At 43.1% G+C, this 25501-nt stretch overlaps 2 protein-coding genes across 3 annotated transcripts in view; one reads left to right on the forward strand and one right to left on the reverse strand.

Annotated features, from left to right (window-relative positions):
* Positions 1–230: 230 nt before the first annotated feature.
* LOC105486545 (cytidine/uridine monophosphate kinase 2) lies at positions 231–16513 on the reverse strand. Its single transcript, XM_011749449.3, has 5 exons — positions 15632–16513; positions 14115–14229; positions 11864–12065; positions 3344–3577; positions 231–1884 (listed from the first exon to the last, which is right to left on the reverse strand). The coding sequence occupies exons 1-5, from the start codon at positions 16301–16303 to the stop codon at positions 1761–1763; spliced, it is 1347 nt and encodes a 448-aa protein (XP_011747751.1). The 5' UTR covers positions 16304–16513; the 3' UTR covers positions 231–1760.
* Positions 16514–16551: 38 nt separating this feature from the next.
* LOC105486547 (radical S-adenosyl methionine domain containing 2) overlaps positions 16552–25501 on the forward strand; it is a 34240-nt gene continuing 25290 nt past the window's right edge. Inside the window, exon 1 of one of the 2 annotated variants that reach the window (XM_071076175.1) lies at positions 16552–16652. Coding sequence is in view for 1 of the 2 variants with exons in the window: in XM_011749452.3 (XP_011747754.1) it covers positions 24315–24657 (343 nt within the window). In the remaining variant the exon portion in view is untranslated. Of the gene's footprint in view, positions 16653–24199; positions 24658–25501 lie in introns of those variants that run through there. The other variant, XM_011749452.3, reaches the window with a different exon arrangement.

Raw genomic sequence — 25501 nt, forward strand, 5'->3', positions numbered from 1 at the left:
AATTACAAAAAGTCTTTAATATTTGTAATGAGGAAATGATATTTAAAAGCAAACAATAGCCCTCCCCTTTCTCTGAAAGCACTTTGACCACAAATTCCACTTAGCCTGCCAGCTCACACCTTTCAACTTCCTTTACCAAAATTTCCCTCCTTTATATCACAATATTAAAAGGGGAACTGAAAAAGCACTTTTCAGACAAATCAATACGTACCCAGGATGACAGCACAGAGTAGTAAACCACAGCAAAGTTTATTCATGTGCAAGGGACATAAAGATACATTAATTGTTTGTTTTTCTGGGCTGCCAGTATAAGCTTTTCAGAATGTTTAAAGTAAATAAAACTAATAATACAGCTAGATACCACATTGCTAAGAAACCTAATGCTATTTATCAGCTTTAAAATACTTTCAACTGAAACCAATTACATCTTAATATATATAGATATATTATATAGAAATTACCTATAGCTCTTTTAAAAATCCTATGACATTAACATGAAACTTTATTAGAATTTAATATTCTATATGCAAACCTGATAAAACCTTAAATTTAACTATTTGGCAGTAATGTCTTCTTAAGAAATGGTAGATAGGATAAAATAATTTACAGTTTTATCTGCTTTTGAACTGGAAAGAATTTTAGGTAATCACCTGGTTCAACCTACTCCCTAAAGCCACATAGCTCTATAATTTCCCCTTCACTCAGCTACTTTTTTCTATCTAAAGATATCTCAATGCGATTTCATATGTAATCATGAGACATTCAAGTGCAAGATAATTTACCAAGAAATCCCACTCCAAGATCCACTGTACTTACTGAACAAGACAAATTAAGTTTGTGTAATGAAAATACACAACAAACATTGCATTTAGCGTTTTGACTCCACTTTTAATTAGTGAATCATAGCTCCTACGCTGAGGAAACATATATTATGTATAGATCAATATAAATAAATTACTGGACTGGCTAAATGAAATGCATCCAGTTCAACGGAAAATGTGCATTCTATTCAGGGCCATACTTTAGATAAAAAAGAAAAGAAATATAAATAAGCAAAATATAATTCAGAGAAGGTTGGTTGCAGTTGGAGCATCTTGGCTTGAAGGTCTTTATATATGACTCAGAAGCCTACCAAAAGGGCTCTGAGCCTCAGACACAAGACCAATGCCTTCTTTGTAAGTGTTCCTTACCCAGAACATGGCCCTACAGGAGTGTCCTTGGATAGCCAGGACATATAGACAGCCTCTGCAGGAACACTTGGCTCTAGAATTTGGGACTGAGGGAGATGCAGCGAGCCCATCATGATGAGTGCAACCAGATGTGGAAGAAGCCAATGCTAGGCACGTCACGATCTCATCAGCATGCCAGTGTAGGAGGAGGGGCTCCGGAGCCTCCCTGCTGATCCGGAAGATCTTCTCCACTGCTTCTGTACACCTCGTGCTGTCTGAGTAAGACAGGTCTTCCAGAGATTTGGTAGTGATGAAGTGAAACTTATGTTCCAAGAAGATGTTTACTATGCCAGGAAGAAAGCAATTGCTGGCCTCTCACTGGAACATGATGAGAGGGTCCTTTGTGATGACAGGTCCATCAGTCAGAAGAGGGTATGATGGCTGAAGTAAAATTAAGATGCCTGGTCTCCAATTTTCTGCCACACAACATGCTTGTACAACAGAAATTTGGGAACACTGCGTAACAAATGGTGGATGTAGATGTTTCAAACAACATCTAATCTAGTTAGACATGGCACCTGGCCAGAGTAACTACAGTTCGTTAAAACTATTTTGGATTAGGCTTAATACCGTCTGCAGGACCTTTTCTCTGCAGGGGCTGGCATCAACCACATGGCAGCCAGGATTCTCCATCCGCTGGTAGGACATTTCTACCCTGGGGACAGGCAAAACACAAAGAGTTGGTCTACTTTTTCACACAGCTATTTGCATTAATGTTCGTTTCCTACCATAGCATAAACAGCTTGAAGCAAGCTTCCCATGTCATTTATCTCACTGTAACTAGCTTTGCCCACAGAAGACGTTGATGCATTTTAATAAATAATAAACGAATAATAATGTTTAATAGCTAGCATTTGTTGAATACCTGTTTTCTGCCAAGCATTAGCATTTTGCATGACTTTTCTCATTTAATTCTCAAAGTAACCTTAGGAGGGAGACTATTGTCATCCCTCTTTTGCAGAGAAGGCAACTGAAGCTCAAAGAATTTAGGTAATTTGTTCAGTGGCAAATTTCCCCCAAGTCTGTGCCCTGAATAATTTTCACACAAGCCAGAGTCCTTAATATATGCATGGGACTCTTCTGATATTTTGCCAGAAATCTACATATCCTTTCCATGCTAGCTAGCCTTCATGTGTATACAGAGTGACTAGTGCCTATATCTTTATGGAATCCTCATAGCACTGCGGTTAAAACAGGGGTGTCGAGGTGGATCGTCTGCACTCACAACTCTGCTTGACTACTTCCTAGCCAAGTGAATTGGTCAAATCTCTCATCCTCCGTGTCTCAGTTTCCTCTGCTGCAAAATGAAGACTGAAACCATACCTCCCTTGCAAATGTTCACTGAAGTTTAATGGAATTAATACAAGTCAACTGCTTAGCACAGTATCTTAACCCACAGCAGCTACCATTATTCATAACATTACTATGTTATGGTAACAGAGCTGTCATTGTTTAGTTAGAGAAAATATTTCTGCTTCAGTTTTTAAAAGCAGTGCTGTAGAACTGATTCTTACTCAGTCATGAGGCAGGAGGGCTGGCCAGACTCTCTTCTGCTGTTGTGTTTATAACTTTCTAGTTAAAACAAAAACACTGGCTGCAAAATCAGAAAGATTTTAATCCCGGTTTTACTACTGAATACTTATGTACATTTAGACAAATCACTTAATCCTTTGAGCCTTAAAGTTGTAAACTGTAAAATGCAGCTAATGTTTTCCTCGCAAGGATGACATAACATCAGTAAAATGCCTGACACACGGGAAGCATCTAATAGGTAAATGTTACTGTGAGCTCATTAACTAGTGCTCTGTGTGATTTTGCTATGACTGGGGAAACTGAGGCACAGTCACTTACTGTCTTACCCAGGTGCAGCTGCTCCTAGCACAGCCAGGATCAGCGGCAGGGTCTGATCCCTAGTCTGATGACCTTTGCTTTAAGATAACAATGCTGCAGACCTGTGGTGACAAGCCCATTGGAAGGGGATGAAGTAACTTAGAGGATGTTGCCTCTTGCATTTGAAAACTGGAAACAGTATCACTTCCTCACAATCCTAAAGCCAGTGCCAGTGGCGCATCTCCCTTCAGAGCCTGCCGCTCACATTGCATTGGGACACCTACTTTTGACGAAATACACTATTGGCCTCAAGTTCTGCTTCTTCCCTGGTCTTCTCCATGCCCCGGCCCTGGAGCCTCTGCAACCTCTCCTCAGGACTCACGGTGAGCAGCAGGATGAGGTCAGGTTTAAGCAAGTCCTCTGGCCACTGGTATACAGGGTGATGGGCTGGGGGCAGGTGCTGGAGACCCCCACTCACCTCGGTGGCTATGGCATAGGTGGCAGTGCTGTGCCAGTACCTGAGAAGGAATGGGGTAGTGAGTTCTCTGTCTGCAGAAGAAGTCAAAGTAGCATCTGAAAATCAGCAGCCGGGAATGATGAAACCAGGTTTGGCTCTACAGACGGTTTTCTAGTATTGAATAAGTTAAATAAAATTAAATTTTATAAACTAAAAAATGTTATACAATATTGTTTAAAACATAAAATTGACAACAGTAATAATGCAGTGTGTTCTTCACACAGCTCCATTGATGTATCTCAAACTACCATTTAGTGTGGCCTCCGCAATCACATCTTTTTGGTCCTGCTGTCCGAGTTCCTCTATGAAAGAATGGAGGGTGACAGGGGACGATGAACCCGTTTGGCAGTTCATTTATATTTAAGGGCTGTGTCTTGGCAGACTAAAAACCTGGAAAGGCCATGTCAGTTCCTACACCTTCAGTTCTTTGTTTTTTTGTTTTTTGCTCTTGGTGTTTTTGAGATGGAGTCTCACTCTGTTGTTGCCCAGGCTGGAGTGCAGTGGCAGGATCTCAGCTCACTGCAACCTTTGCTTCCCAGGTTCCAGCAATTCTCCTTCCCCATCCTCCCAAGTAGCTGGGATTACAGGCATGCACCACCACGCCCAGCTAATTTTTGTATTTTTAGTAGACATGGGGTTTCATCATGTTGGCCAGGCTGGTCTCAAACTCCTGACCTCAGGTGATCCACGCGCCTTGGCCTCCCAAAGTGCTGGAATTACAGGTGTGAGCCACCATGCCTGGCCAATTCTTTAAAATCCTAAAATTTTGATCATTGTAGAATTGAACTCCTCTCCACAGTGGAAAGTACACAGTGGCGTCCACATAATAAATTGCCTGTGTCACCTGGACTGTGTGTCATTCTGCCTGTGCCCCCCGCCCCACTTGTTTTGTAGATGTAGGTAAAAGCCATCGTAGCTGATACAGCCTCAATCTCCTTATCTGGAAAACAGAGATCATGCAAGGTTTGTTTGCCTTCCATAGTTGTTGCAACCTCTCCTCTGGACCTCTGTGCTTTAAAAAAAACTTTATCACACTGTTACTATAAGATAAATATCTAATTCTTATCAGACACTGGTTATAACTAAAGCCAGATCATTGCAAATTATGATAACAGAATACAGGACAGCACTGAAAAGGACGCAAGAAAAAAATTCACTTGCGAGTTGATCATCCCGACGCCATTCATCCTTCAAAGCCCTTGCTCACCTCCAAAAGTGTGCTCTGAGAGCTTCAGGCCACTGCCAGCTCCTGTGAGTTCTGCCTGGACACCTTCCTAGGTGTTACTTACCCAGCTCCTGTCACTCACAAACTTGTACTTTCAGCTTCTCTGTCAGACGGATTTTGTCCCGCAAGCTCAAAAAAGCCAATCAGGGTCTCCGTTTTCTTTTTCTGGTACTTAAACTATAATTTACACCATGGTCTGCGCATGCTCCAGATTCACTGAATTAAATGCCCATCGATGAATACAGAGTCTGATATCATCTTATTTTTAAAGTCTTCTTTATTGTAGAAAAATCACCAGCAAGAATAGATTTTTAAAGGTAATAGGGGTGATTAAGTCTCCAACCCTAACCACAGTCCCGTTAAAAATTACTGTCTCTCATATTTTTCAGCTAGATGATGGTATTGTCTAAAATGGGTTTCATCAAAATCTTTAAACATGAACAAAACCCACAAAGACAACAAATAACTGCTCTTTTCTTTTCATCTGACAAGGTGATACAGCATTTCTTTAAAGAACTAAATTGCAGACAATTCACACACACAAAGACGACAAATCAAGGGAAGAATTAGGGACCCGTTTTCTATAGAGTTCTCCCTAGACAATACAGCTGCTTGTTTTAAATAATCACACCCTTAGCCCATCAATTTCAGACGCTTCCCACTCTTTAGTATTCTCCAATCCTGCCGTCAGGGAAGCCACATTAGTTCAAATCAAAAGCAATTTGCCAACACATACACAGCTCATATTATAATGCTTTATATTTTAATAGCAATTTCCTATTTTCAGGGCACTTCCACACACATCCACTCACTGAATCTTCATCACAACTCCTGACCGTAGGAAGGGAAGGGGGCGTGAGTATCCCCACTTAACAGATCAGAAAACTGGGGAACAGAGCGCAGAAATCCCTGCCCGCACACAGCGGCCAGTGCTGCTTCAGGATCCGCAGGCGTCCTAGGAAATAATGTACCTCGAAAGTCATACCCTGCTGGGAAAACCTTAGTTTTTTCAGTGCTTTTCAGTCCTTTTCAGTGCTGTCCTGTATTCTGTTATTATAATTTGCAATGATCCGGCTTTAGTTATAACCAGTGTCTGATAAGAATTAGATATTTATCTTATAGTAACAGTGTGATATATTTTTTTTAATAGTTTTGATACAGGACTGTATCAAAAAAGATATCAATTTGGTTTGGTTCTTTGTCCCCACCAAAATCTCCTGCCAAAGTGTATTAGGTTGGTGCAAAAGTCATTGCAGTTTTCGCCATTAAGCATAATATCAAAACCCACAATGACTTTTGCACCAACCTAATAATTCTCATTGTTGGAGATGAGGCCTGGTGGGAGTTGACTGGATCATGGGGGCAGACATCCCCCTTGCTGTTCTCGTGATGGTGAGTGAGTTGTCACAAGATCTGGGGGTTTAAAATGTGTAGCACTTCCCCTGGCTCGCTCGCTTTGGCTCTCTCTCTCTCGTGTTCTCTCTCTTTCTCTCTCTCTCTCCTGTTGCCATTGTTTCCTCTTCAACTTCTGCCATGATTGTACGTTTCCTGAGGCCTCCCCAGCCATGCCTCCCATATAGCCATGTGGAACTGTCAGTCAACTAAACCTCTTTTCTTTATAGATTACCCAGTCTCAGGTATGTCTTTATAGCAGTGTGAGAATGAACTAATACAGATATCACATATGATAACATCGGGCACATTAACAATAGGGCAAAAACATTTTCCAGGCAAAGCATTCCCATAAACGATCGAGATTTCATATCCTTCTCAGTTCATCCTAAGATTCCACATAACTTGCCAACTTTGAAATTCTTATTGTGTTATCCCCATTGCCATCCCCATTGTCATCCCAGGGTTAAAACGACTCATGGGCCATCACAGTCTAGACTGTAGCAACAGCCTTCTAGCTGATTCTTTTTCCTTTCCTGCCCCTCCCCCACCACACACTTTATTCTCCACATACACTCAGGGCGGTCTCTTTATGGAATATTTCAGACATACATAAAAGTGTACAGAGAAAGATATAGTTTCAAGAAAGGAGTAGTAGTTCTGTGTCCCAATATCACAAATCAGCTTTTCAGTGACCAGCTTACCCACCAGGAACAAGTGGAAAAGCTAGAGGAGTCAAAATTAAAACCTGCTAATACTAAATGTCAACAGGATTGTTAGTCACAGGGACTTGACAAACACTGCTGTTGGGAGGGGAGGAGACTCAACATTCTTTCAACCCCTTTAGAATACTTTTTGCAACACCTACCAAACCTCAACAGCCACAAACCCCATGCCCCTGCAGTTCTGTTCCTGGGAACCTATGCAACAGAATGGCATCCATATGTGCACCAAAAATGTATGAAATTTAGTTCACAATAACAGAGACAAATCTTCAAAACACATGTGGTATGAAAGAAGTCAGGTGCAAATAGAACTCCGTATCTAACAAATAGTTGCATCTGTAGGCAGTTTAAGAACAGGCAGAACTAATATATGGCTATGTCAGTTGGGACAGTCACCACCCCTGGGGATGAAATGGGCAATGACTGGGTGGGGGCAGAACAGGGGTGTAGGGGCTGTGGCAGGCTCTCATTCTTCATCTGAGTACAGGTGACTTGGCTGTGTTGACTTCTTGAAATTCCTTGAGATTTACATTTATGATTAATGTTATTTACCAACTATGCCATACTTCAATGCAATTGCTTATGTTTACAAAAATAAGTAAATCTATGGAGAAAATGAACATTCAAGAAATGTTAAGAAATAATCCAATCACAATCGAAGTCCTTCTGAACTCCTTATCAACCACATTTATCTCTACTTCCCAGAGAACAACTTTCTTAAATCTGCTGTTCAACATCCTTTCATTTCTCTACTCTTTGCAGTATGAATAACTGTGAGTGTATTCTACTGAACATCTTTCGGCAACTTGACATTTTCATTCAACATTATGGTTTTGTAATGTGTGCGCTCCCATGCACTGCACAACATATTTACACTGCTGCTGTATGGTTCTCCACCTTATAAATATGCTGGTATTTATTCATGCTTTCTCCTGTTGATGGGCTTTAGGTTTTTCAAATTTTGCAACAGTATGAAGGAAGCTGAAAGAAACTTTTGTGAGTGTTTCTTCAACAGGCAGGAGCAATCTTCCACTTTGCTACATCTTCTCAAACTGCTCTCCAAGTGATTATGCCAGTATCATATGATATGCTCTGACCAGCATCATATGAGAGTTTCTATTGATCCATATCATATGAGGAAACTTTTAGTTACAGTAGTTTCACCAACTAGATGGGAGTAAAATGAAATCCAGATGGGAGTAAAATGGAATCTCACAGTGACTGTAATCTTTTCACCCCTGTGCCATCGTGATGTAAGTTCAGTATGACCTACTTGTCATATTCTTTCTCCTTTCTTACAGTATTTTTAAAGGTATTTTTTTCTTCTTTTTTTGTGTTTTTTGTTTTATTGTTTTGGGGATTTTTTTTTGAGACAAGGCCCCTCTTGCTCTGTCACCCTCTTGCTCTGTGATTGTAGCCTTGACCTCCTGGGCTTGAGGGATTCTCCTTCCTGAGTCTCCTAAGTAGCTGGGACTACAACTGGGCAGCACCATATCCAGCTATTTTTTTTTCTTTTCTTTTTTTTTTTTTTTTTTTTTTTTTTGTAGAGATGAGGTCTCACTATGTTATCAAGGCTGGTGTTGAACTCCTGGGCTCAAGCCCTCTTCCCACCTCAGCCTTCCAAAGTGCTTGGATTACAGATGTAAGCTACTGCACCTGACCTAAAGCTATTTCTTACAGATGAATTTTTAAAGTACATATCAGTTTATGTCTCTCCTTTATCAGAAACATTCCAGTGGCTCCCCAGTGCACTCTAAAATCCACTCTATGCCATGGCCCACAGGCCCTACAGATCTGCCCCAACTTTCCTCTTCCCATTCATCCACAAAGCACCTCCTCATCTACTACGTTTCCAGAACATAGACCATTTTCTAGTTGTCAGATATGTTAGCTTATTTCAGTTCAGTCTTAGCTTCATTCTTGCAGATTCCTCTCTCTACACACTGCTTTCTGTTACCTGGGAATTTTCACATTTGGCTTTTTTTTTTTTTAAATCAGGGCTCTGACTAATGGTGCTTTCTCAGACAGGCCTTCCTAAACCATATCTAGTGGGAGGTTAGCCATTTTCTAGCACATTACTTTGATTTTTCCTTTTCCCCATATTTATCATGCTTTGATATTGTCTTATCTCATCATATGTATTATTTTATGTATTTGTTCACTTGATACTTTTATTCTCCTAAAATGTTAAGTTTGCTCAATGAAAGTAGGGAATGATCTATCTCATTGTTATGGTTTGGCTGTGCTCCCACTCAAATCTCAGCTTGAATTCCCATGTGTTGTTGGAGGGATCCAGTGGGAGCTAATTGAATCACAGGGGCAGGTCTTTCCCATACTGTTCTCATGGTAGTGAATAAGTCTCCTGAGACCTGATGGTTTTAAAAAGGGGAGTTTCCCCACACAAGCTCTCTACTCTTGTCTGCTGCCATGTGAGATACGCCTTTAACCTTCCACCATGACTATGAGACCTCAGCAACATGGAACTGTAAATCCACTAAACCTCTTTCTTTCATAAATTGCCCAATTTCGGGTATGTCTTTATCAGCAGTGTGAAAATGAACCAATACAGTAAATTGGTACCAGAAGTGGGGTGCTGCTGAAAGATACCCAAAAATGCGGAAGTGACTTTGGAACTGGGTAACAGGCAGAGATTGGAGCAGTTTGGAGGGCTCAGATGAAGACAGGAAAATGTGGAAAAGGTTGAACTCCCTAGAGATCTGTTCAATGGCTTTGACCAAAATGCTGATAATGATATGGACAATGAAATCCAGGCTGAGGTGGTCTCAGATGGAAATGAGGAACTTGTTGAGAACTGGAGCAAAAGTAACACTTGTTATGCTTTAGCAAGGACACTGGCAGCATTTAGCCCTTTCCCTAGAGATTTGTGGAACTTTGAACTTGAGAGAGATAATTTAGGGTATCTGGTGGAAGAAATTTCTAAGCAGCAAAGCATTCAAGAGGTGACTTGGGTGCTGTTAAAGGCATTTAGTTTTAAAATGGAAAAGAGCATAAAAGTTTGGAAGATTTGCAGCTTGACAATGTGACAGAAAAGAAAATCCCATTTTCTGAGGAGAAATTCAAGCTGGCTGCAGAAGTTTGCATAAGCAATGAGGAGCGAAATGTTAATCACCAAGACAATGGGGAAAATGTCTCAAGGGCATGTCAGAGACCTCTGCTGCAGCCCCTCCCATCACAGACCCAGAGGTTTAGGAGGAAAAAAATGGTTTTGTGGGCCCAGGGTCCCTCTGGTGTGTGCAGCCTAGAGACTTGGTGCCCTGTGTCCCAGCCACTTTAGCCTTGAGCAAAAGAGGCCAAGGTACAGCTCAGGCTCTTGATTCAGAGGGGGCAAGCCCCAAGCCTTGGCAGCTTCCGTGTGGTATTGAGCCTACAGGTACACAGAAGTCAAGAACTGAGGTTTGGGAACCTCTGCCTAGATTTCAGAGGATGTATGGAAATGTGGGGATGTCCAGGCAGAAGTTTGCTGCAGGAGTGGGGATCTCATGGAGAGCCTCTGCTAGGGCAGTGCAGAAGGTAAATATGGGGTTGGAGCCCCCACACTGAGTCCCTACTGGGGCACTGCCTAGTGGAGCTGTTTGAAGAGAGTCACTGTCCACCAGATCCCAGAATGGTAGATCCACCGACAGCTTGCACTGTGTACCTGAAAAAGCTGCAGATAACACTAGCCTGCGAAAGCAGCAAGGAGGGGGGCTATACCCTGCAAAGCCACAGGGATGGCACTGCCCAAGACCATGAGACCCACCTCTTGCATCAGCATGATCTGGATGTGAGAAATGGAGTCAAAGGAGATAATTTTGGAGCTTTAAGATTTGACTACCCAGCTGGATTTCAGACTTGCATGGAGTCTGTAGCCCCTCTGTTTTGGTCAATTTCTCCCATTTGTAATGGCTATATCTAGGAAGTAACTAACTTGCTTTTGATTTTACAGGTTCATAGGTGGAAGAGACTTGCCTTGTCTCAGATGAGACTTTGGCTGTGGACTTTTGAGTTAATGCTGAAATGAGTCAAGAGTTTGTGGGACTGTTGGGAAGGCATGATTGGTTTTGAAATGTGAGGACACGAGGTTTGGGAGAGGCCAGGAAGGGAGTGATATGGTTTGGCTGTGTCCTCACCCAAATCTCATCTTGAATTCCCATGTATTGTGGGAAGGACCCAGTGGGAGGTAATTGAATCATGGGGGCAGGCCTTTACCATGCCATTCTCATGACTGGGAATAAGTCTTACAAGGTCTGATGGTTTTAAAAAGGGGAGTTTCCCGGCACATGCTCTCTACTCTTGTCTGCCGCTGTGTGAGATGTGCTTTTTACCTTCCACCATGATTGTGAGGCCTCCCCAGCCTCATGGAACTCTAAGTCCATTAAACCTCTTTCTTTTGTAGATTGCCCAATCTCAGGTATGTCTTTATCAGCAGCATGAAAATGGACTAATACACTGGTTTATCATTGAATCCTCTGAATTGAGACTAGTCTTTGGCACACAGGAGGTGTCCAGTAAGTATTTGTTGAATAAGCCAATGAACAAATGAATGACTGAAAGTATAGACTCATTAATGTCCCCAGTATGCTATTTCCAGCTTACCTTGGCAAGTTACTTTACCTTTCTGAGATCTACAGTTCTCATCAGTAAACTGGGAATAGCATTTAACATTCACCTACCCAAGTTATAGCTCCAGATACTAGTATTATATATGTAATTCTCTACCAATGCCAGTGCTTAGTATAGGTAATTAACAATTCATAAGCAGAATTCCTATTATTATCATAATACAGTTTGACTTAAACACAATTTTTTCCTGGCATATACATGTATGTATACACACACACACACACACACACACACACACATTCTCTCTCTCTCTCTCTCTCTCTCTCTCTCTCTCTCATATATTAAGGAGAAAATGCCTAATTCAAGGCATCTTTATACCCACCTGTCTACAATCACAGGAGATTTGGCAGATTCTTTAGCTATTTCAGAGGCCACAATATAATTGCCCAAAGAGTAAAAAGCTCTTCTAATGATAGTTGGTTCATCATCAAAGATTTTCCTCCACTGGCCAATGCAAGAGGGTGGTGACTTTAAGAGGACAGCCTTAAGCGAATCTGCAACTGACTGGGTTACCGTGGTTTTACCTGCGGATCATACACAAAGTATATACGTGTTAACTACAGCCCAAAAGTTAATATTGATGTAGAAAGAGCACAGACACTCTCTCAACCTGCAAATCAAATGAGCAGACTAAATAACTGGATTCTTTATAAAAAGCTATAGACCCATACGAAGGTAGGATTCCTCTCTGTGGTATTAGGACACCTGGAGGAAAAACTCTCGTTAGTGATCAAATCTGATATTGGGAGTCTAGATACAAGAGCCCCTTTTATGTGTGACTTTTATTCCCAGCAGCCCAGCTACTGCTTACCCTCTTACCATGTTCCCCACCCTGAAGACTTTCTCTCGTCTTACTGTCTGTAGTTGATGAACCCACAGCTGGCATCCACAGCGACTCTTCTCGCCCCTCCTCTCTTTCTATCTTCTTCATACCCTGCTTCCACTTCTGTGCAATCCCTTTCCAATTTCCAGGCCTGGTTCTACCATTCACTCCTGTGCTTGCCCCTTTGGGCTTGGCCTTTAGAGCTTTTGTATCTGCTTCAGGTTTCAGCCTTCTCCTCAAAGGCACTGGTCAGGCCTCATTGACTTTCTGACTCCCCCTTGCACAACCTCAGGTGACAGATTAGCCCCTTCTCAGAGCCCATCTCACAATTCTCAGCTGCTGCCTGGAGCTCAGGACAGGTGGTGATGAGACGATCTACTCCAGCAAACTGTGCACTAGTTTCTCTGAGCTCCTACTGTTTCAATTTATTTATAAGTTTCTCTATCACATACTTAACACTTTAGTGCCAACTATCTATTTTCTTTTTTTCTTGGGTTATCAGGATGGACCTTAACAGTAGCTACCATTTCTCAGTGTCTACTAGGAGCCAAGTACTCAGCACGTTATGCTCCTAATTCTCCCAGTGACCCTGCAAAATAGTTATTATTCAATCATCTTACAGATGAAGAAACTGAGCACTGGAGAAGTTAACAAATTTACCCAAACTCACCCTCCTGGCAGGCCTTGGTGCAGGATGCAAATGCAGGGCAGATAGAACCACTAGCCTATGTTCTTTCTGCCACTCTACGCTATCTCCTTGTAACATTTGTATGTGTGGATGCTTGTGTTGAGGCAGAATTTTTATATCTCCTGTAATCCCACCAAATCTAAATTAGCTGTGGGTACAAAATAAATGATCAACAAAACACATCAACTGAAGGATTGATGGTGTTACAATTCCCTCTGCAGCTGAAAGAAACTATGACTGGTCCTGGGCACAGCCAGTACACCTGAGTGATAACAGCTGGTTTCCCTGAAGGCCAGGACATGGCCCGATCCTTCATATGGAGCCAGGATGGTCAACATGGGCCACATCTCCCTAGCTGAGTATACAAGTGCCTCTATATGGAAATTGCCTTTTATATTATTAAAGGTCTGTACCCCTCAAGTTTACACAGGAGGAGAAACTCCTGTGCTGAACCACTCGGATGCTAGTTCTCCAGCATCAACCCTCCCCTTGGTGTGTCCTGGGCCACAGGAGCAGCACTTTCGCCCCTTTTGTACTTTGGGCTAATGTGAGCACACATTGTATTTTGACCTCAGTTTGACAGCTCAGAAGGCTTTTTTCCTTCCATTTCCTAGTTCTTCCACATTTTGCTCTAGAAGAATCTCTGAATTGCCCGTGGTTCCTGGACACATCACCCTGGTTCAAGCCCCTGCACCTTTGCCCATGCTGTTTCTTCTGTCTGGAGGATGCTACCTGCTTTCATCACCTGACCAACTCCTATCTGTACTTAAAATACAATCCAGGTATCACGCACTCCACCCCACAAAGCCCCACAGAAGCCAGATTCAGTGCCCTTCCTATGTTCCGCCAGACCACTGAGGGTTCGCGCCCACACATCATGCTGCTTCATATTGAAGGTCTTATTCATCTCTGCATCCCAGGGCCTGCCTAGCACAGGGCCTGCCACACAGCAGGGGCACACAGAAGGCTCCATATAAAGTTTTGTTTTGTAGGAAGTATTTCTGTTTCTGCACCTAATCAGTTAGTGTCATTGCCTATAACTAAAAGGTAATATTATCTTACCCGTGGCATCCAGTCCTTCAATGGCAACAACCTGGAACTTTCCTTTCTGGACCTGTTTTGGGCACTGGTCGACCAGGTCAAGCACCGCCCGGGCTTCAGGAATAAAGGAGGTACACTGTAAAACAACGTCTATCCGTCAGCAATGAAGCCAGGGGGCTTTTGCAGAAATCACACCTAAATTGCTGAGCACAACATTATAGGCCTAAGTTATACTGAGAACCGTGCCGGAAATTCAGAGTATTTGATGCTAGGATGGACTGGAGTGTTTTATTTTATATTGAGTAGCCGAGGCTCGAAACAGCTGTCCCTGTCTGGATCGCTCGGTGGCATGCAGCCCTCACTGAGCAGCTCTGAGAAAGGCCAGGCAAGGCACATCATTAGTGTCCTGTGACACAGCAACATGGAACTACAGGCCCACTGGGAACACAGTGTCACAAGAATAGCAAATCAGCTACACAGTGAGCTGGAGACAGCAGTCTGCATCTGCAGCATGTCCTCTACTAGCCACTCAGGAGACTGAGCAAAAGAGCCAAGCACAGCAATCACAAAGCCAGCAGAGCAGCGTCCCTCTGGGAATTTCCAGTTCCTCAATGTGCATTATCTCACTGCACGCTCACGGCAACTCACAGCAAGGCTCAGACACTTATGTGCTTGCTCTGAGCAAGGCAATCTTTTAAGTGCTTTACAAGTATTCAGTTGCCAATCTCAGTGATAGCTTTGAGGTGGTGGTTGGGGATACTATTATAATTCCTAGCGTATGAATTAAGGAAACTGAGGCAGAGAGTTGAAGAAACTTGCTCCAAGTGACACAGTTAATAAATGCCAGAGTTTAAATTTAAACACACGTGGTTGATCTTGCACTCTTAACTGCTCCACAACGCTGTCCCGTAAGCTTGGAAAATATTCCCAAGATCCATGGGGCATCCTCAAGGGTCATCTGTGCCACAGGAGGAAATCTGCCTAGCCTGCGATCAGAAAGAATCTTCAGTCTCTTTCTTTGAGCACCTGCTGTGAGTCAGATGTTTCCTTAATCATCAGGACAACACCGCAAGGTGGGAATTGTACAAGTCAAAGGGTCAAACTTAGAGTAGTTGAGTAACCTGTACAAGGTTCATGGCCAGTCGGTAGGTAAACACTATTTAAGTCTAAATTTCTTAAACCGCCTAAACTCATGCATTTTCTTTTTCACCCCAAGATCCTTGAATGGTGATCATCAGCAAATAAAATTACTTCCCAGCTGACATTCTTTTCCCTTACTCCCGGCAACCCCTTTACTCCCTCTGCAGTGCTGTTGGGATGCTTTGACAGCAAGCATCGCGTGGCCTGGTGTAGGTCTATGTTCCACATCAGGTTGGAAGATCCTTGCAAACAAGAATCTTGAAAGAGTTGCCTGGCATACAGGACACCTTCCCTACCTGATTTGCGAACGGAAATAAACAAACCACCCAGGCAAGAACCGGCTTTACAGACCAGCCTCTTGGTCCAGTTCTCGCGCTGGAAAGGGACAGAACTCTTACCTCCTCCAAAACAGCCCGGGCGGCTTCCCGATCCGGGAAGACTACGGAACTAGGCAAGTCTGGCACCACCGGGTGCAGCGGGGGCTCCGGAGCGGGCACGACCTGTGCGCAGCCCACCTGCAGCCGTCTGCCGTCTTGCACCTCCCAGAGGCGCTGCCACAGCTGGCCACGGGGGTCGGCCTCGAACTCGCCCAGGTGCGGGCGTGGTGCCTCCTGGCAGGCGCCCAGCAGCTCGAGCAGCGCTTGCCGGGTGTCAGGGCCATCCAGGGGGTCGCGCAGCAGGAAGCCTTGCTGCGCGCCGGCCTGGCCGACCGGACAGTAGCAGAGCAGCCTGAGCAGCTGGCACCGCTGGAAGGGGCCGCGACGCAGCTGGTGCAGCAGGCGTTGGTGCAACCGCGCCGCCCGGACTCGGGCCCCGCAGCCGGCGTCCGGGGTCACCGGCACGCACAGCGAGTAGCTGCGCTCCGGGGGCCCCAGCAGCGCCGCCAAGCGGGGGTCGGGGGCGTCTGCGTCGCCGGGGTCATCGGCGCCCAGGGCGAAATGAGCCAGGGTGCAGTCGGGGAGCTCCAGGACGAAGCGGCGAGGCGGAGCCATGGCCCCAGCGCAGACCCCGCGCCGCCCGAGCAGCTGCCCCGAGAGTGGCCGGCGCAGAAGCGGGCGGGCGAAGGCCATGGGCGTCTCAGCGACACCGCCCTCGGCCCCGCCTCAGAAAGGAAACCCGGCGGGAGCCAGGCGTCGGTGGGAAGTGAAACCTGGCGGGAGCCAGGCGCCGGGGGGAAACGAAACCGAAGCGTTGCGGGGAAACGAAAACCAGAGGCCCCGGCGGGGCAGGAGCCCTGAGGCTGGCGCGCTCTTCCGGCCTCTCCTCCTCGCCGCGAGATTTGCGCGATAAACAGCCGGCGCTCGGGAGCAAACGCTCGGCCCCGGGGCCCCAGGTGCGCGGCGCCGCCGGCCTGCGCGGTCCCCAAGCGCAGGCTCCCGGGGCTGACACCGAATGAGGCCCTGTGTCCTCGGCCCCAAGGTAGCTCCGTGTGCGTTCTGCGGATGGCTGGCGGTCCCGACCCTGGTTTGAGTTGCTCCTCTGCGGCATATGCCGGGTGCATGGAGGGGGTGGGGGTGCACGCGCGAGGGACAGAGGGACAGAGAAGTCCCTTCCCGGTGTAACTGGCTCTTAAACGCCCACGTGCAGGCACACTACTGCCCTTGGATGACTGACCAGGCCCTGCAGACCGTGGGCCCCCTCCCCGACCTCAACTCCTAGCTCTGACCACGCGTCCCCGGGGGCCCCTCTAATCCTGCAGAGCTGCTTTCCTGCGGGAACAGGGCGCAGTTCTGGCTCTTCCCTCTCCTGTATCTTACCTCACTTGTTCACTCACTCACCTGTGCACCCACTCACCTGTGTACAAGCTTTTCCCTCTTCCTGGAATTGCCCTCTCCTTTTTGCTGACTCCAACTGGGAAGTGTCGCCCAGATTGGCACCTCGAAATCGCCTTTCATCCACCAAATTGAAGTTTCCTGCACTAAGGTGAAGTGTGTCAGGATAGCACCCTCTGCCTGCCACAGTCCAGCATCAGCACTGTTGCTGCCCAACAGTGTAACTGCCCGACAGTGTAACAGTGTTTGCCCAGTTATGTGGATATTTTATTCTGTGTTTACTCAGTAACTGATGGCTTTTAAAAATGATGTCAAACAAACCAAAAACAAACAAAAGGATAATATTCTCCAGGGAAACTCTCTCAAAAATTTAGAATTGAGACAAAGATTGAAAACATTAGATGAGCTGAAAGCAGTTATATTTTTTATGTCTTAAGAATATTGGACTTAAACTTGGGATTATGTTTAATTCTGAAAAAAAGTACTTTTAACAAATGTGAACTAGAGATTGGTGGTTGGAGTGTGGGTTCATAGGCTAAGAAGAATTAGGAGTTTAAAATTTTTTAGCTCTTGGAGAATAGAATAATTTATCAGGAATTTCACTTTTGGACGTTTAGCATGTGCGAATGGTTTCACGTGTATGTAGTGTATGAAAGTAAGAGTCTCCCAGCCACTCCCTTTTCTTCTCTAAGACAGTACTGCATCCTCAAGCCTGCTGGGCGTTTTCCCTATGCCATCCACCTCTCTGGATGTATTAGTCTATCTTGGCTGCCATAACAAAATACCACAGACTGGGCAGCCTAAACAATAGAAAATGTATTTTCTCAAAGTTCAGGTGGCCAGAGAAGTTGGAGATCAAGTTGCCATCAGGGTTTGCTTTTTCTGAGGCCTCTCTTTCTAGCGTGCAAATGGCCGCCTTCTCTCTTGTGTTCTCACGGCACCTTTCCTCTTTACGTGCATCCTTGGCGTCTCCTTGAAAGTCCAATTTCCTCTTCTGGGAGGGACACCAGTCAGACTGGATTAGGGCCCACCATAATGTTCTCATTTTAATGTAATCACCTATTGAAAGCCTTATTTTGAAATAAGTCATACTGTGAGGAACTGGGGATTAGGGCTGTAATATGAATTTTGGGGGACATGACATAGCCTATAACCCTCCACATATCTGGGTTAGTAGCCTCTCCTGTATCCCCCACCAAGGCTATTTGTATCCTCGGACTTTAACACTCCACAGTCACTTGCCAGTGCTCAGCTCCCACCACGGAGCACCTAGAGGGTAAGTAGGAAGACTAGCTTCTTCCTAACTTTTCTCTGAGCCTCCAACTGAAAGAAAACCTGACATACAGTTTGCCAAATGAAGCGTCCTATCTTTTTTTAATTTAGGTTTTCCTATTTTTCACCTACCTTTGCCCTGCAAAGAGATGTAAAGTTAAAAACACTGCAGTATCTGGGCTTAGTCAATATTATATAAGTGTTGAAGATGTTGAAGATATATCTTCGTTCATAAAGAAACATTTCTGTTAGATTTTCAAGCCCCTTCAAATTTGTAGGACAAAGACTCTGAGAGCCACAGCTGGATGTTTATATTGGCTAAACGTGTCTGTAGCAGCCCACGCTTGCAGGTGGAAAGGAGAGAAGCTGCAGGCTGGGAAGATACTTCAAAGAGGTGTCCTTAAATGAATGAATAGCACAGCTGTATCATAGGAAAAGCCATAATCTTCAACATTTACAGTATTAAACAAGAGAAAATGAAACTTTTCTAGCCATTCTGCTCCTAAGAAAGAAATAAATGGAACGGGAGAATTAAAAATATAAATAACAATTAATAAATAATAAAATGAAAAAATAACATTTTGAAAAAGAGCTTAGTTTTTGAAAACATGTTTAAACAGATGTGCTTCTAGGTAGTTTATTCAATTGGAAAAAGAAAGAAAATGCAAATCAGAATAGGAATAAATGAGATGACAGAACCACAAGTTGAAAAGGATGCACAAAAGAGAATATTACAAACAATTCCACATTCGTAAAAGTGAATATTGCAAAATAAATGATAAGCTCAGAAAATAAGAATTAATAAAATGAGCCCAGGATAGAGTGATGACTCTATAACCCAAATCCTAGGCTAGAAGTTAACAAAAGGGCTAAAAACACTGAGCAACTTTCAGAGATCAGGTCTAAGTAAATCATAAGCTGCATGAAAAGAAAGTTTATAAAAGCAATTTTCTGTGCAAGCAGGTTGGCTACAATTGAAAAGAAATTGTATATGAGTCTTTCTCAGGATTAAACTTTGATGTTAAAAATACACTGATACAGAACTTTAAAGTTTGGTCCCCTGTATTAAAACAAGGTTTTCTTAAAATACTGATTTGGTCTTAGTAAAATTGCAAGAGTAATTTTTAATTTGCAAATCTGTTCCCTTAATAGTAATCCTCTAAACTACAAACAGTTTCTGTTTCTGGCATATTTCCTCCTGAGATCTATATAATTTTCCTGTTTTCAGGTTGTAAATGCAGCTCTCTTTCTCTTGGTCCTTGAAAAGGTAAATTCTTTTTGCATGGCCACATGATAACCATCTCCTTCAACCTTTTTGTCATCTCCTGTAACTTTTTCTCTGGTTCTAACACTGCTGTCATGGCCTGATGCTAAAATGTTTATTTTGAAGTTCTAGAAAACCAAAGTTTTCCTTCATTATAACTTGATTTTACACTCTTGGCTTTTCTTGGTGTGTCTGAATTGTTCCATGTAACCAGGAAGCTTCCTATGTTGTTCCTAAGAACCAAGGATTTCCATGTTCAAGGTACTAGTTTTCTTGTTTACATTTCTCTATAATAGCATACGCTTAGAATTCTGGATACATTCTTTCTGTGCCTGATTAAATTCAAATACCCTTTGCATCAGGTTTCACTTTCAGGTTATGCGAATGGGCTTTCCATAAGGAGAAGCAGTCATACTAAAGGAGGTTTGTTTCCCCTTTACCTATTAGATAACTGGTCTAGTAAGCTAAGAGTCTGTGTTTTACTGAGATAATTCCTTTGCTTCATGTTGTTTTTATTAGGCTTTTCATTATTTAGGGAAACTGAACTTTTGAAAAAGGTAGGATTTTCACATCCATGTAAATCTGTATTCTTTTTGAAGTCTTCTGATTATCGCTTTGTTTATTTAGCAGTGATATATGATTCTGTATATATAATCAAGTATTTTGAACCTTTTGACACCTTTGGCAGGTTTCCTCAATACCAAAACCCTAAATTAGGACTCTTTGATCTTGTAGAGATACTAAATGATTAGACTTATTTGGCAAATCATATGGGAGGCATATCAAATGAGAAATGGTATTTAACTCCCTTTAAGTTATATTTATATAAATATGTTACTAATATGTGTTCCAGATTGCATGAGATCTTAAAATTCCGAGATGTTATATGATATGGTTTAGGTTTGTGTCCCCAGCCAAATCTTATGGTGAAATTGTAAACCTCAATGTTGGAGGTGCAACCTGGTGGGAAGTGATTGGATCATGGGAGCAGGTCCTCATGAATGGCTTAGTACCAACTTGGTACTGTCCTCAGGATAGTGAGTTCTTGTGAGATCTAATTGTTTAAAAGTGTGTAGCACCTCCCCCCGACCAACATCTTTCTCTCTTGCTCCTGCTCTGGCCATGTGAGACATCTTCTCCCACTTTTCCTTCCGTCGTGATTGTAAGTTTCCTGAGGCCTCCCCAGAAGCCAAGCAGATGCCAGCATGGTGCTTCCTGTACAACCTGCATAAGCATGAGCCAATTCAACGTCTTTTCCTTATAAATAACCCAATCTTGGGTATTTCTTTACAGCGATACAAGAATTGACTAATATATCATAATATGTGTTATCAGTCTTGAGTATGATTGTTTTGCTAAATGATTGTGTGCCACAAAAATATCTTAATTTTCTTTTAAATTTTCTTGCAATTATTTCTACATTCTTTCTAACAATTTCCTTGTAAACTCTCATCAGAGTTTTGATCATGGCTGTTCTGGATTTTTCTCCTCCACAATTATTGTTTTAAATTCTTCCCTAGTAGCATTTGCAATCAGCTATAGCCCAAAATTACTAATTAAAATTAAGGAAAACAAATAACTGAAAGTGAGTAATTGATAAGGATAATTTTATGACTTTTATTTAAAATGTTGGTTCTAAAATATTTTTTCAGATTCAAGAAATTTTTCTTTCATTAGCTATAGTTTACAGTAATTTGGTGAAGTATACTTTTGTGAACACAAGTGGAAGCATTTACATTTCTCCCTACTTGAGTCCTCCAAAATTCAGACACTATTTGTGAGCATTCTTACTGTATTTCTGTAAGTTCAGTAAACATCTGCTCTCCCTTTATAAGCAGGATACTATTGGAAATACTGATTATATTACTAGGCTTTGACTGAAAAGTCATATTTAAGAAGGATCATAAAATGCCTGGCTTCAAGAGTTCCCAGCCTTATAGTGAATGCATAAAACTTGTCACTTCCTGGTAGGCCCAATAACCTTAAGACCCTAAGTAAAATCTAAAGCCTGCCTTGATTTGGCTTCTTAGTCTCTAGAGGTTCTAAAACCTGAAAGTTCCTGTATGATTAATGTGGAGGAAAAAGTCATGTTCTTAAGAAAAACTAACATGCACCTATTATTAGGTTAAAGCCCTGTGCCCTGTTTTCAAGTTCTGGTTTTCTACCTGTAGACTGGACTGGATCCTGAGTTCTCCTAATTTCCTACAATATCTGGCTACAATTAAATCCTGATAAAGTTTACCAGCCCTCTTCCCTCAAGCAGAACTATAGAGCCTCTCAGGACATTTCCCCTACTCGAATTACTCAACTAGGGGAATTAGGTATTAAGATTGGAGAAAACTCATCAGAGCTCTGGTCAACACTGGGGCTACTCTGTCCATCCTTAACCCCAGCATGCTTTCCATGGACCCTCCCCAGGGTTCTGAATTCATCCAGATGGTTGGGGTAGCCAACCAACCTATGATGGTTCCTAATCTTCACCTATCCTTTTCCAACTAGTACCCCTCATGGGCAGTTGTTTTCGTTCGGGCTTCCACACACTTCCTAGGAAGGGACTTCTTAGAAATATTCCAGGCCCGTATTTTATTCTCCCAGAAAGGAGAAATAATACTTGAGTTATCCTCACCAGGAGATTTTGCCACGGAAATACCTTTTCCCAAATTCCCATCTATTCAGTTATCCCCACCAGCACTACCTACCCTGTTCTCTAACAGTTATAATCCAACACTGATGATAACTCCTTAGATTATGAAAATAATAGTTGTTGATGCTCTCAAGGATATAATTCATCTAGAAGAGTTAACCCTAGAAGGAGCTAGATTAGGAAGGTTTTTTGGGTCCCAATTTAAACTAGATTCTGCTTGGAATTCATAAATGATCAGAAACCCTTCCTGAACTGTTCACAGAATTGCCTGCTCCACCACCCAAGCGATCAGAGTGCAACAGAGGTCCATAGACTCCCTTGCTCGTGTGGTCCTAGACAAACACATTGCTTTAGACTCTCTCCTCCCTGCACAGAGTGATGTTTGCGCTGCTGCTGCCACTTTCTGCAGGGTAAATACTTCCAGGCAGGTTGAATTGGGAACATGTAAGATCTTAAGGTTAGCCAAATCTCTGAAAAACACCTTCAAAAAGCCTCCTGGCTGTACTCCCTAGGTTAAGTTTCTGATCTCCAGGTATTTCCAGCTGGCTTCCGCTGCAGTAGGGTTCCTTCTGCATGCCACCCTCCAAGTCTTGATCCTCTTCATGTTTGGGCTAAGCATTTGGCGCCTCTTTAAGATTTTCCTAGCCTATTTTAACCGATGCCTGCAAGAGACCCCCACTAGAATCGTGCTGACCTAACCTTTGAGATTTCAAACTTTCTCCAGCCAGAAAGGGGAACCAAGTTAACCCAAAAGAATTTGACTCAAATTTAACAGGTACCTGTATGCCTCTCATGATCACACGTGTATGCAGAAGTGAGATCTAGCAAAAAGTGATTTTCAATTGTGCAAGACCATGGCCTGAGAGTTTAAGAAACTTTGGGCTGAGATTTCAAGGACTTGAGATATAGCTACTGTTGAATATTTGGTAATCATTAAGCAGACAATTTTGCAGATGTTAAATGTTAAGTTAAACATGTTTAATGTTTTATTTTAAGTAAAATAAGTCATTTCTGTTTCAATTCAGAATATGACAGTATCAGAATAACAGGAGCTATCCCTAACTGAACACTTAAAGTTTGCCAGGCAAACTTCATTTCTCTGGATTTCTCAAAAATTGGCAGTTTTACTCTGCACAAAAATCGCATGAGATATGCGGCTTTGCTGATAAAGAAATGGAAATCCAGAGAAATGAAGTCACTTACTCAAAGTCACCCAGCTACATGATTTGTGGCTCTGGAAGTTCAGCTACTAGGACTCTTCCAGCTTTCTACAGGTGTCATGAAAGCACAAGACCACACACACACAGCTCTGATGAAAGACGGCTAAAAGGAAGATTTCAGTAAAAAGGTCAACAAGGCTTTCTAAGAAAACTGTAAAGATAAATAAACGATGGGTCGCAGTAATTCTCACCAACTAGGAAGCATCTTAGAAAAGCACTGGATTTCCTCTAACTAAAAGCATCTATAAAAAATGATATCAAAATACAGGAAGATGTAAATACCTAAATTCTAACACTGTCACCTTGCATACATTAGGCTGAATAGCTAATGGACTAAGACATAAATTCAATTTTTGTTCCATGCGTTTTTACTGTGATCTGAAAGGGGTCTTGAGGTGAATGATCCTGTACTCATCCTCCACCAGCCAATCAGTCTGTTTATTATTTGGCTCTAAAAAGAAACTTTTCCTGAGGACCCCCCCCCCACTATGATGGAGCAAAAACTATTACTTGGCTATGTCAAGAGAAAGCAATGCAACAAGTACAAAGCGTGCTGATCAATGCACCTGTGTCTATCTCTATCAGACAGAAAGCTAGATATTGATAGAGACTGCTATCCTCATCTGTAACTACATCAAGCTAGAGAGACTGTTATAATACAAGTGGTCTGAGGCAGCCGTGAGTAGAGAAACCAGGAATGCTGGTCTCGATCTCTAGACTTCAGTCTTGGCCCTGTTTCAACTTTCACTTTCGTGTGTGAAAAATCGAAACTCTAACTCAACTGAGTGTTGGTCAAAGAAGGTGTGTCCTGCTCCCCATGACAGGTTGCTCAGAGACTGCTGATTTCCACCCCTATATAAAGAGAGTCCCCGGCATACAGGGACTGCTGTGCTCCGGGCGTCTGCCACCATGTGGGTACTCACGCCTGCTGCTTTTGCTGGGAAGCTCCTGAGTGTGTTCAGGCAACCTCTGAGCTCTCTGTGGAGGAGCCTTGTCCCGCTGTTCTGCTGGCTGAGGGCAACCTGGCTGCTAGCTTCCAAGAGGACAAAGCAGCAGCTGGTCTGGAGAGAGCCAGATGAGACCAAAGAGGAGGAAGAGGACCCTCCTCTGTCCACCACCCCAACCAGCGTCAACTATCACTTCACTCGCCAGTGCAACTACAAATGCGGCTTCTGTTTCCACACAGCCAAAACATCCTTTGTGCTGCCCCTTGAGGAAGCAAAGAGAGGATTGCTTTTGCTTAAGGAAGCTGGTGAGTCTATGGTCCCAGACAGAAATCAGGATTCTCAACCATTCGGCAGTAGGGTAAGGCGAGAAGGGGCTGGGGGCACACACAAGCTGGTGAGCTTCTCCAAAACTCAAGGTCACCATTTGCCATTGCATGGTGAGCATGTTGTCCTAGGAGAAAATAATTCAGTGAATTTTGGAGTGGGCACCTAGTCCTTCCTAAATCCCAGAGTTGGCCTGGAGCAGGGGATTTGTGGAGCAAACCTGTCCCTCCTGCCACTTGGAAGTGAGCAGGGGTCTATGCAAAGGGCAGGTCCCTGTTACACTCGGTGTTTGGAAAGAGGCGGTTTGGGAAGATTGTACCACTTTCTGAGTTTGCCCACAACACTAATGAATTTGGGTTTTCTGGAAACAGTTATTAATAATTAGGAAAGTTGGAAACAAAAACAAAAACTTTGACGTAAAAACAGCAGCGGTTGAATCTTATATTTGAGTTTGTGTATATTCTTTTAATAGGAAGCCTTACAATTTTTTTGGCAAATATGTCAAGGACTTAGCTCTCAAGAATGCTTACTGAGTATCACCACGTTAGTAACTGGCAGCATCTTGGAGAGTACTCAGCATGTGACCTTCGAATGCAACATCTTCCACTCCAGATCTGTTCTTCCTTCCATCCTTGTCTTCCTGTCTTTCTTAGAGTACCTTCTCAGCTAGTAACTTCAGCAACATCTCTAGCTTCTTTCCCTCCTTGTTTAACTTTTTAACGAAAGCATAGCATACATGCACCATATTACACATATTCTGGGTGTGCATCCTGATGAATTTCACAAAACAGTCACACTCATTTTCTCCAAACACCAAAATCGCTA

Source organism: Macaca nemestrina, chromosome 13 (genome assembly GCF_043159975.1).
Source record: "Macaca nemestrina isolate mMacNem1 chromosome 13, mMacNem.hap1, whole genome shotgun sequence".
Classification (NCBI taxonomy): Eukaryota; Metazoa; Chordata; class Mammalia; order Primates; family Cercopithecidae; genus Macaca; species Macaca nemestrina.